General features: G+C 37.7%; 1 protein-coding gene across 1 annotated transcript; it reads left to right on the forward strand.

The window, feature by feature from the left end:
* The first annotated feature begins 2,536 nt into the window (after positions 1–2,536).
* LOC109244035 lies at positions 2,537–3,615 on the forward strand. The gene is made up of 2 exons (XM_019411060.1): positions 2,537–3,073; positions 3,169–3,615. The coding sequence occupies exons 1-2, from the start codon at positions 2,537–2,539 to the stop codon at positions 3,613–3,615; spliced, it is 984 nt and encodes a 327-aa protein (XP_019266605.1).
* The last annotated feature ends 9,528 nt before the right edge of the window (positions 3,616–13,143 follow it).

Below are 13,143 nucleotides of genomic sequence, written 5' to 3' on the forward strand. Positions count from 1 at the left end.
AATCACAGATTTTAATGGGGAAATTTGGGTATGTTGGGTAAAACCTAGGTTTTGCTAAAATTGGGGATTTGGACCTCAATTTGAGGTCCGATTTCAAAACAAATTACATATTTGGGTTCGTGGGGGAATGGGTAACCGGGTTTTGATTCGAACCTCGGGTTTTGACCACGTTGGCCTGAGGGGCAGTTTGGTCATTTTACCTAAATTCGCGTCTTAGCTTTAAATTAAAAAGTGGAATCAGTTGCTTGAGATGTTATTTACGAGATGTAATTGAAATGAATAGATTTGGGCCATTTGGAGTCGGATACTCGTGGCAAAGGTGTGGTTTCGAGTTGATTTTGGAGCCGCTTTGAGGTAAGTGGCCTTTCTAACCTTGTGTGAGGGACTTTTCCCCTTAGGATATGATATTTTGTAATTGAATGCCTGGTGTGTGAGGTGACGAGCGCGTACTTGAGCTAATTGATGAAAATCCGGTTTTACTTTAAATATCTAGACTGAGTTTCTTTCTTACCTGCTTTATTCTACTTGTAATTATAGCCCGTGTTAGATTAGAAAAGCATGCTTAGCTGACCTAAATTGCCTATTTTCTCAAGTTGCCTTGATTGTACTTCGTGAAGCCTGTTAGGCTAGAACTACTTGTTGCCTTGTATTTTTTTTTTCTCTCGTTCTGAATATCTCTTTGTTGTGGCTGCGTATTTACATTGGGACTACGGATGTGGGATTCCGTTAGCTCCCCCTTGTTTGTTTACTTTGGGACTGCGGGTTAGATTCCCGATAGATCCCCCTGCACATTTACTTTGGGACTGCGGGTTAGATTCCCGATAGATCCCCATGCACATTTACTTTGGGACTGCAGGTTAGATTCCCGATAGATCCCCCTGCACATTGATAGTTGGACTACAGGACGGTTTCCCGGGAGATCCTTCGGATATACTCATATGATGGACTATGGGACGGTATCCTGGGAGCTCCTTGGACAGTTGATGAAAAGGACTATAGGACGGTATCCTGGTAGATCCTCGTTGTTGGTATAGATATCGAGTTGTTTTATTCTGTGTTATCTTATTCTCTGAATGTTAATTGTTGTCTTGTATAACCTTTCTTATTTCATAGTTGTACCCATTATTTCTGTTTATTTCATACTATTGCAAGACTTATATTATTATTATTATTCTCAGTAGGGATCTGACCTTCCTCGTCACTACCCAATCGAGGTTAGGCTTGGCACTTACTGAGTACCGTTGTGGTGTACTCATTCCTCTTCTGTGCATGTTTTTCATGTGCAGCTCCAGGTACCTCCACCCAGGCGCACTATCCTTGAGGCAAGGAGAGCTACGGAGACTTCGAGGTACATCTGCAGCGTCCGCAGACCGAAGAGTCTCCTTCTTTATTCTATCTGTAGCATTTAGCCTTCTTTCGTACTTTTGCTTTAGACATTCTGGAGTTAGAGCCACATATTACCTTCCGTTAGCTTGTGTTCCCGTGAGTTTCCGGGTTTTTGGGTGATATTGTAGACATCCGCATTTTGAATTGTATATACCGAGCGGCATTTATATATAGTTTTCTTTTAGTTGTTCAGTTTTAGTTAATTATTCCGCAAGCTATGTTGTTTTTCCGCGTTCTTAGGCTTACCTAGTTATAGGAACTAGGTGCCATCACGACATGTTCAGGGAGGGCGAACTGGGGTCGTGACATAAATGAATAATAATTAATAGAACACATTAAATGTAAGCGATCAATAATAGAGTCAAGAGAGAATGTATTTAAGTTAGAGAGAAGAGAATGTTCTTGCATTCAATATTGTATGTTGTATATTTCCCCCGTTATAAATTGACAAGGGTCCCCTTTATATATGAGGGGGGATCCCAATATAGTACAACTGCATTTATTACAAAGAAATATAGATGATATAACTATTTGCTAGTTTGGTGCAGACTAGCGCTTCTCTTGCAGGTTTTGTTAGCTTTGATCATATGCCTTGTGAACGTCACACTTTTTTGTGACAATCATCGATTTGCACTGTCTCGCGGTCAAGTGTTAGGAACCCTCAGGGTCGAACCCCGAGTCGAATCTTCAAGCCTTCTGGGGGCGGTCTTTACGAGGTGCCTTAACGATCACAGAATGGGACCCTCTGATTTTTACTGTGTACAATGGTTAACCTTAGTTTATTAATAAAGTGTAATGGTAAACCATAGTTAGTGAATTAGTTAATAGTTAGTTAAGAAAGTTAGTTTGAGTTTGTTATAAATGGCGGTCATTTTTACAGCTAGCCTCAAACTTCTTTTTTACAAATGAAGATAGCCTTTCTCTAATTTCCTCTATTCTAGATTATTCTTCTTCCTAGCTTAGATCTCTCTCCCATGTAATCTAACAAGGTATTAGAGCCAGCGGTTGAGATCTAAGTGAATTGCAAGCAAAATCAAGTCTTCTTTGTTACTTCAATTTTACAATTGAAAGCTGAATTGAGCTAGAGTAACGTTTGGTTAAATATATGGTTTGCTAATTTCTTATTTTGAAGCTAATTTTTCAGTCAACAATGGCGATTGAAGATGAACAAATTGGTGCAGCGACTACTACTGACAATTTCACGGCCGGAACTGCCACTTTTCCTACCATTGATCACAATCATCCCTTGTACCTGCAACCAACAGACACACCAGGTAGCCCTTTGATCTCTCTTCAACTAACCGGATCAGACAATTATGCCTTGCGGAGTCGTGCAATGAGAATATGTTTGCTAGGTAAAAGTAAACTAGGTTTTGTCGATGGGAGATTTCCTAAATCTAAATTTGAACCTAAGCTTCGTGATTTGTGGGAGAAAGTCAATGTTATAATTCTCTCATGGATAATGAATGTTGTTAGACCAAGATTGTTGAGTAGTGTGTTATATGCATCTAGTGCTCATAGAGTTTGGGAAGATTTGAAGGAGAGGTTTGATAAAGTAAATGGCTCAAGAATACTCTATTTGCATAGAGAAGTTCATACCCTAACCCAAGGAATTATGACTGTGACTGGCTATTTTTCAACGATAGAGAGCTATGGGATGAGTTTAATGCTCTCTTGCCTTGTCCTGGTTGTCCTTGTCCTGAATCTAAATAGTATGCTCAACATTTTATATATCAAAGACTTCCTCAATTCCTCACTGGGTTGAATGAATCCTATTCTCAGTCTAGGAGCCAAATTATGATGATGTCTCCCCTACCAAGTATAAACAAGGCCTACTCTTTGTTAGTTGATCATCAAAGTCAAAGGAACCTCACAAGCATAACACAAGTTGCTCAGGTCACTGAACCCTTGGAGAATGCTGCCCTGCATAGCAGTAGGAATGTGAACAATGCTGGAAACTATAGGCCCAAAAGGAATCATGTTCAGTGCGAATATTGTCATTACAAGGGTCATACAAAGGACAATTGTTTAAAATTGACTGGGTATCCCACTGATTTCAAAGCCAAAAGGAAAGGAGTTAGTAAAGTACAACATGTCAATTGTGCAGGGAATGCAGAAGGAGAAATACATAAACGGCCCCTTGAAGTTGTCCTCAACGATCAAACAAATACCTCAACTGACCGCTTTACCATTGAGACACTTCTAGTGGCTATTAAGTGTATCAAATAAACACCCGAGTGCATGAGACCATATACGTGAGTTACACTTGCTAATGAGGTATCAAACGAATCAATCAAAAAATGACACGTGTAATTTACGAAAGAAAAACTTTACACATGTAATTAACAACAAAAAGACATTGGAAGGCTTCTTCCTTAGTTTCAATTAAACAAGTGCTCTGCCCCCACCCCCACCAACTTACTCTTCTTTATTCCTTTCACTTATGTCTTCCCAGAACCAGTACCCTTAATCCATTATCTTCCTTCTATCTTCCCAAATAACAGAACCCTCAACTTAATCATCATAAAACCATAACTCAAATGAGCAGTGGAATCAACAGGCGAAGATGGTGGGAGCAGATCAGCCGATTAATGACTTGAAGATGGAACAAATGGATATGGGTTTCATGAATCAAACGGGTCGGGTCGAGTTTAGGTTACAACAGAATAGGGTAAACAACAGTGAGATCGCTCCACTGGATTGGCAAACTGGAGGTGGCGGTGGAGATGGGGAGCATGGGTTGTATGATTTAACGGGAACCGTTGATCATTCTTACTAGAGTCAAACACAGTGGGGTGAAAATGATCACTCCCTTAATTTTCTACCTTGATCTTTGTCTCCTTCTCCAACCTTAGAAAATATCGGACCAAAATAAACAAAGTGAAGTTGGAATATTGAGAAAAATAATTGACCAACGAAGGCTCCGACCAAACTTCCGGCCATTGTTCTGGTGGTAGCTTAAAGAGGTAGAGGAGGATAATATTATTGCCAAGAGATTATCTAGTGAGAAAAATAATTTAATGTGGGACCCACTTCCAAAATTTAATTTAATTTAATTCTAAAATAAGAAAGAAAAAGTCTGATAAAACCTCGCGCGCCCAAATGCAATTAAAATACACGTAACTTTCCATGTCAATGTGAGGCGTCTTCTAGATATACTTAATAGCCACTAGATGTTTCTCTATGGTAAAGCGATCAGTTGTGGTGTTTGTTTGATCGTTTAGGACAACTTCAAGGGGTCGTTTATGTATTTCACCAATGTAGAAGCTTCGGGTGCAGAGAGATGTAATATGGTTGCTAGTATGACTCGTACTGCTACTGAATCATCTAGTTCAGGTGCTACATAGCAAATGAATCAACCTGCTCCTTTTCAGCGGATGTCACATCCAGCTCCTATTTTCACTCCTGAGCAATACCAGCAAATTGTTCAACTGCTCTCTAGAGGAAGTTCAGAAGGATCAGACTTATCAAACAAAGTTGTTGCAGCAGGTGTTCTAAATCATGTGAATGCTTTTATGTTTCAATCTGTCAATAGTAAATGGATAGTTGAAACTGGGCTTCAAATCACATGACTTCAAGTTTAGAGATGTTGCATTCTCGTAGACCTCTTCCAAGTATAGAAGCAAACAAAGTACATTTGCCTAATAGAACTGTTATTTCAGTATCTCACACAAGCTACACATCTATATTATGTAATCAAGAGATTTCTAATATTTTGTACATTCCTGACTTTAAGTTCAACTTATTGTCAGTCTCAAAGCTTACTAAGGAACTAAAGTGTATGGTTGGATTCTTTCGTGATTTTTGTATTTTTTTCAGGACCTCTTCATTGGTCATGTGAAGGGGATTGGTAGAGAAGAACATGGTATGTACATTCTACATGGAGGTATTCCAAAACAAGATCTATATCAGGCAACAAATAAGTGTACTAACACAATAAACTCTATCTATGTCTCTTCCTGTACTTCTATTTCTAGTATTTTGTGCCATAGAAGGTTAGGACATGCCCCTTTAGATATAATAAAGAAAGTATAAGAGCTTAGCAAACTCACAACAGTAGTACAACTTCAAAAACAGCATTAGAACTTATTCACTGTGATATATGGGGGGGGGGGCTACAGACTACCCAGCATGATGGTAAGAGATATTTTGTTACCCTAGTTGATGATTACACAAGGTATACTTGGATTTTTCTATTACAATCTAAGTCAGAAGCTATTGTTGTTCTAAGAAGCTTTCTTGGTCAAGTAAAAAATGTTTTCTCTGCTACTGTAAAGTTTCTAAGAACTGATAATGGAAGTGAGTTTTTAGCATTGAATTTAAGACTGTATTGTCTAATATTTGTATTTTCCATCAAATTACATGTGTCTATACACCCCATCGGAATGTGGTAGCAGGAAAAAAACACAGAACCATCTTGGAAGTAGCTAGATCCCTCAGATTTCAAGTGTTGTGCCTATGAGATTTTGGGGAGAATGTGTTACTACTGCAGTATATTTACTCAATAGACTTCCTTCTAAAGTTTATGGATACAAATAATCATTTGAGATATTATATTTGCACCCTCCTTCATTGTCTCATCTCAAAGTATTTGGTTGTTTGTGCTATGCAACTTGTCCCCAAGGGTAGGATAAGTTCTCACCCAGAGCAGTACCTGCTGTATTTATAGGATATTCTTCCACTCAAAAGGGTTATTTGATGTATACTCTGCACCCAAAAACATTCAGCGTCAACAGGAATGTTGTGTTTTAGGAGAATATCTTTCCTTTTAAGCATGCCACAACTACTGGCCGTCCTATATTTCCTATCCTAGACTTGCTCTATTCTGCTCTGAGCAATACTCCTTCTTCTTCTTCTGCACCACCAGCAACAAAACTGTCTACTGACTCCAGTTCAGATCAGATGCCTTTAGATCTGTCTCAGAGAGTCCCTCATTCCACAACTAGCTTAGAAGAAGTTGCATCTATGATTCCTTCTGTTGTTGATCGCTTGCCTAATGCCCCTTAAACTGCACTTGTACCTTATCCACAAGTTGTTCAGCCTCCTACCGAACAAAGAAGGTCTTCTAGACCAAGCAAGCCACCTCTTTTGCTGCAAGACTATGTCGCTACTTCCAAAAGCTCTAACTGTGCTTACCCTATATTTTCCTATGTGGATTACTCTATTATTTCTCCATCATACAAACAGGTTCTTGCAGCTTATTCAGCTCTCTCAGAACCAACTTCTTTCAAAGAATTGCATCTGATCCTCAGTGGATAGTAGCAATGAAGTTGGAGATTGCAGCACTTGAAGACAACCACACTTGGAGTGTTGTTGACTTGCCACCAGGGAAGACTCCCATTGGATGCATGTGGGTTTACAGAATCAAATACAAAGCCTTTGGTGAAGTGGAAAGGTTAAAAAGCTAGGCTAGTGGCCAAAGGCTACATCCAGAAGGAAGGATTGGACTATGGAGAAACATTCTGTCCTGTGGCCAAAATAGTAATTATTAGATCTGTTATTGATTTAGCTGCTTCAAGATAGTGGGTGATCTTTCAAATGGATGTCCACAATGCCTTTATAAATGGAGATCTCACTGAGGAAGTCTACATGGAAGTGCCTGAGAGGTTTGCCAGACGAGGGGAGTCTAAGAAGAAGGTATACAAACTACATAAGTCTCTTCATGGACTTAAGCAGGCACCTAGGCAGTCGAATATGAAGTTGAAAGAAGCTCTACTCAACATGGGCTTTCAACAAAGTCATTATAATTATTCCTTGTTCACAAAGAAAGATGAAGATGATATAGTTGTTATATAGGTCTATGTTTATGATCTTCTCATTACTGGGAACAATCAGAAATTATTATGCAATACTAGATCAGATCTTATGAAGAAATTCAAAATGAAGGATCTAGGTGAGCTCAAATTCTTCTTAGGAATTGAGTTTGAAAGGCTGTTGTATCTTACTATGACAAGACCTAATATTGCTTTTGTAGATCAAGTTCCCAGTCAGTATATGCATTGTCCTAAGAGGTCTAACATGGAAACAACACTGAGATTTGTAAGGTACATAAAAGAAGCTCCTGGCTTGGGCCTTTTCTTGCCTGCAGACTCTTCAGATCAACTAAGTGACTTTTGTGATTCAGACTGGGGCCATGTATATAAACTAGAAGGTCAGTTACAGGGTACTTGGTAAAGTTTGGAAGTCCACTAAATCCTGGAAATCTAAGAAGCAGAGCACTATGTCTAGGAGCTCTACTAAGCCGAGTTTAGAAGTATGGCTTCATATGCAGCAGAAGTTACCTGGCTGGTACGACTATTCAGTGAACTTGGTGTCAAGATTGAGCTTCCTATGACTTTGGTGTGTGACAGTAAAGCTGCAATCCAAATTGCAGCAAATCCAATATTCCATGAAAGGACAAAACCCATCGATATAGACTACCACTTAGTGAGGGAAAAGCTAAGTCAAGGTCTGTTGAAGACTGAGTATGTCAACACTGAGAATCAACTAGCAGATTTACTTACAAAAGGCTTGGGAAGAGCTCAACATGTGCATTTTCTGAACAAGCTGGGGTTGAAGAATGTGTATCAACCATCAGCTTGAAGGGGAGTGTTAATTAGCATGGTTAACCTTAGTTTATTTATAAACTGTAATGCTTAACCACATTTAGTGAATTAGTTAATAGTTAGTTAAGAAAGTTAGTTTGAGTTTGTTATAAGTGGTGGTCGTTTGTACAGTTAGCCTCAAGCTTCTTTTTCAGAAATGAAGATAGCCTTTCTCTGATTTCCTCTCTTCTAGATTCTTCTGCTTCCTAGCTCAGATCTCTCTCCGATATCAGCTAACAATAATCAAAAGCTATGTTAGTAAAATAATCTGCTAATTCATTGCCTTTTTCTCATTACATGAGCAAACTTTGCTAACCCCCGTCTTCTCAAATGCTTGATCCCATGCATTTCCATCACTAAACACCAAGGAACCTCCCATAAACCATCCAACAACTTCTTCATTTTGAAAGAATCTGTTTTAACTATTAACGGAAAATATTGATTCTCCACACAGTATTTCAGACCTTCTTTAATAGCTACCGCTTCAGCAATCTTATGAGTAGTCACCCCTAGTCTTCTTGCTTTAGCATACGAGAGATCACCATTGAACTTTCTCACACAACATGCAGCAGAGTTGGAACCTGGATTTCCCTTTGAAGCACCATCAATGTCACACTTATACAAACCCTCTTGAGGATATTTCCATCATATTAACTTGCATTCCAACATAGGTGTGTATACCTCAAAAAATTTAACCATATGTGGCCATTGAAATGGTATGTCATGAAACCATAGATATCTGACTTTGGCCAGATGATATATGTTGGTATTTATCTTGTGTATGACCCTTTTGATAGACATTGTACCTCCATGCTTGGTTGTGTCCCTTCTCGTACATAACTGCTAGCAGACCATAATAGGGAAAGCTTGATATAACGGTTTCAGTTTAGCCTAGAACCCTGAATTCCACCATAGAAAAATAACTTGTTGGAGCTATACTAGAGGACTTGTATACCTGTTGCACTCATAAAATCATTCCAAACTCTTGTGCAGTGTGACTACTAAGAATAATATGTAATATGGTTTCCTCCTAAGGCTGATCACAACACCGCCATCTAGAAGTAACTACAAAGCCAATCCTTGCAAGCACTTCATCTGTAGGCAGCTTATACTTCCACGTTCTCAAAAAAAGGAGACCCCTTTAATCATATTTTTTAAGCACATGCAGATAATGAACCGTATGTCTAAGAAGTTCCCATGAACTGCTAACAGTAAATTTGACAGAGTTTGTAGGCATCCATCAAGCTTTACCACTCTAATCAATATTAACAAATAGGAGTTAAATCTTGTGTAACATGATCCACAATGTCTTCAAGGAAGGTCAGTTGCAGTTAAGGTAGATTCCACTTTCCATTATTCATCAATTCTTTCGTATCCTCAATGTTTTCATCGATAGGGAAATCTGCGGGTACTGCATGATATAAGACATCCAGTTTTGCCTAGTTATCGAACTAAACATTCCAAATACAACCCTTGGGCTCCCACCAGATTTCATGTTCAATTTCATCTTTATTCTCAAGCATTTTCATCCATAGTTTTGATCCTTGTCTTCATTGCACCAATGTAGGGATGTGCTTTTTATAGTATTTTTTTCCACATGAATGTAGCCTACAAAGATTTAGTAGTTCTAAACCTCTACCACAACATAGCATATAAAGTTTTTGAGACATCATACATTGATCTAAAACCTAATTCTCCCTCGTCCTTAGGCAGGCAAAGGTTTAGCCATGATGACCAATGGTTTTCTTCTACCATTCTCCTTGTTGCTCAAGAAAATTTTAGAAAATAATTTATGCAACTCATCAAGTATACATTTTGGGGAAGCTACTATTGATAATAAAGTGTATAGGCATACTTTGATGTACATTTGTAATGAGTACTGTCTCACCTCCATATAATAACAATTTGCCTTCCATGCTAGCAATTTCTCCTTCACTTTCTTATCAGATCAGTGTAATATCTTTTCTTTCTCTTCATATGAAAAATTGGACAACCTAAATAGGTGAATGGAAACTCACATAGCACAAATCCAATGCTTAGTCCCACCTATTGTCTCAGTGAATATGCCACCTTGTTGTACATATAATAGGATCTCTTTCCTCTAATAATTTTTTGACGAGACGCCTTTTCATATCCATTAAGCACCTCCAAGAGCATCCCTATAATGAATATTTGCAGAGGCAAATAGAATGGTAGCATCTGCATAAGAAAGATGTTTCAAATTAGAGCTTCATTTTTGCATACCAAAACCCTTAAATTTGTCATTGTCTAATAGTAAGTTTAGGTCCCTTGATAACACTTCTGCTGATAGAATAAATAAGCTAGTGTTGATACCCAATTTTTTCCTGTATATTTTTAATATGCAAAATACTTTCAAAATAGCCTGTATATGCATACATAAGCAGGTCCCAAGGTTTTATTATTTTTCCTTAATTTTCAAAGATTTTTAAATCAATTTACTACCCTATTTGTATCAAGAAAATCCAATAATTATCCCCAAAATTATCATTTTGGTGATTTATTTATTGGACTCTTATATTTACACTAAAATATAGCTAACATAATTTTTACACATTTTTACAAATTTATTTAGTATTTTAAAAGCTAAATTGCATATAATTGCAATATTAGCCTCTTTTAAGGTTTAATTGTATCTATAGTTATAAAATTAACTCCAATATTTTTAATTTGATAATTACGTATTATTAATCATTTTAGTACCTTTGATTTATTTTCAAAAATTATTCTACTATTTTTTAAAAATAAACAAGGGAAAATGGCTGTTTAAATATTAGCCCATTTTCATTTCAATTTTAGCCTGATTTGGCACCCCAATTAAACCCAATTCTAAAACCCAATTACCCTGACCCAAATCCTAATATACCCGACCCACGACCCTTTTAAATAACCCGTCCGCATCCCACATTCAATCCAGGCCGTTGATCAAAGTGATCAACGGTCACCCTTTAATCTTTCCTTTTTAATTTCCCATTACCCCCTAAACCTAATCATTTCTCACCGGTAGCCGACTTTGAATTCCCATTCTCTCTCAAACTACTCTCCAACCCTAGCCGCCGCCTTTAACCACCACCCCAAAATCGCCTGAATCCATGGCTTCCAAAGCCATTAAAGGCCTGTACCTGCCTCCTATAACTCCTACATGCTCGATTATCATAGTTTCAAGACCAGACCTTGAAGTAGTTTGGTCCATACCTTGGTCTATTTCAGTGCTATGCTGTCTCCGATCATCTTCGACCTTGTTCCAGCCAGCCATGGCTATTCAAGCCTGACTCTTAGCTTCTCTTGCTCAGATCAATGACCTTCCAAGCCTTTCTCACCATCAGGGTTCTTCTGAAACCCTAACCTTCGAGGTTCTTCTGATTCTTTTAGATCCGTTGTAGATCTGTGTTTTCTCCAAGCTTTTAAGCGTTTTCTCAAAGTTTCTTTTAAATTTTTACCTTCAAAACCCCTTTTACCTTTTCCAATTTAGGATTCTGTTAAGTCATTTCAATGCTTTTCTGATTTTTAACATGTTCTACTGTGTTTTTCATGTTGTTCTTCTACTAGAGTATGCATGTTAGAAGTTTTAGTCCTCTTTGAGGCTTCTGAATTTATATGTTAGTATTCTTTGCCTAATTTACGTGCTTTCGTCTCTACACTCGATTGATGGTGAAAACCCTAAATTTGGGGATTCATTCGAGTTTTGAGACTATTTGTTATGTGATTTGCTTGTTCTTCATTTCTGAACTTGTTTGGTTTCAAAACCCTAATTTCTTTGGACCTATTCGAGTTTCTGAAAGTTGTTTCATCAACTACTCGACTGAGTTTCGAAATCTTTGTTTCAACTTTTGTTTCTTTATACGATTCTGACTTCCTGCTAAGCTCTACAAGGTCTTTTACTTGACCCTTTGGAATGCTATTTGATACTTTCTCTTCTCTGTTACTGAGTAACTGAAATCGACCTATGTGACTACCTGTGTTTGCTACTATATGATGTCTCTCTTTGTCCTAAATTCAGCCTTGCTGGCTTAATGCTTATATACTTTTATATGCTGAATTTCCTTCTGAAATGACCTTCAATTTTGGGATTGATTTCAAACCTCCTTGAATAATTTTGATTGCATTCATGTGTTAAGTGATTGACTCCTTCCTTGTTTCGCCTTACTGATTTTCCTATTTCTTGGGTTGATTTGGAAAATTTTCGTTAGACCTTCGATTCCCCTATTTTAGACTTGATTTATTTGTTTATTCATGAATCAGTAATTTTCCGTGATTTACTATGTACTGATTGTCTCCATATTCTGCAACTTTACTTTATTTACTTACCTTATTTGGTTAACCGAGTATTTCAAAGATTCTTCCCTTAATTAAACCCCTATGTATTTACCCCTATGTATTTACAAACTCTGTCCATTACTGTTTAAGTTTGAACTCCTTAATTAAATGAAGTCCTTGTACTGATTCATTTTAATTGGTACATAGTTCCATCATTACTACTAATCTATGATTCGTGCCTTATTTTTGCACTTGTTTTCAAACTATAAATGTCCCTGCTCTCTCATTAACACGACACACGAACACTCCGAGTTCTTAAAAATCACTTACACTCAAAAACATTTCTCTCCTGCTTTACTACTTCTACTGTGGCCTACCTTCAAGCCCTACTACTTGCGTTTACTGTATTTTTGCTCTTTAAACTGGTATGTCCTGATTTAGATTTTCAGCATCGCAACAATATGTTTACTTAGTATTTTTACCTTCTTGTCTGCCTGCTGCTAGTGTTTAGTTCAGTACTTATTTTAGCTTGTTGTAATTTCCTTCTGCCTGTTCTGCATCTACTATGCATCCTAAAGGTGTTTGATGCTAATGGTTTGTTTGAGGCATGACACTTTTAAGTATTATTGTCTATGACTCAAACTCGATTCCCCTGGAATCATAACCTCTATGTCACCATTATATGTTGTGTATTCTTGTTGATTTTGTGAGCATAACAACACTCTCCATTGCTGTGTATGCCCAGAATTAGCTGATGCCTAAGTACATAGGCTCTTTGCATCCCTAATCACTGAACCCCTTTGTGTGAAATCCTCAATCCTGTAACTGTTTCCCAGCCTCACTTCCCCTCTTCTATGCTTTCTTAGTTCTTTAAAACTTTGTTTCTTCCCATGAACTC

The sequence above is a fragment of the Nicotiana attenuata genome, unplaced genomic scaffold (genome assembly GCF_001879085.1).
Source record: "Nicotiana attenuata strain UT unplaced genomic scaffold, NIATTr2, whole genome shotgun sequence".
In the NCBI taxonomy this organism is placed as follows: domain Eukaryota; kingdom Viridiplantae; phylum Streptophyta; class Magnoliopsida; order Solanales; family Solanaceae; genus Nicotiana; species Nicotiana attenuata.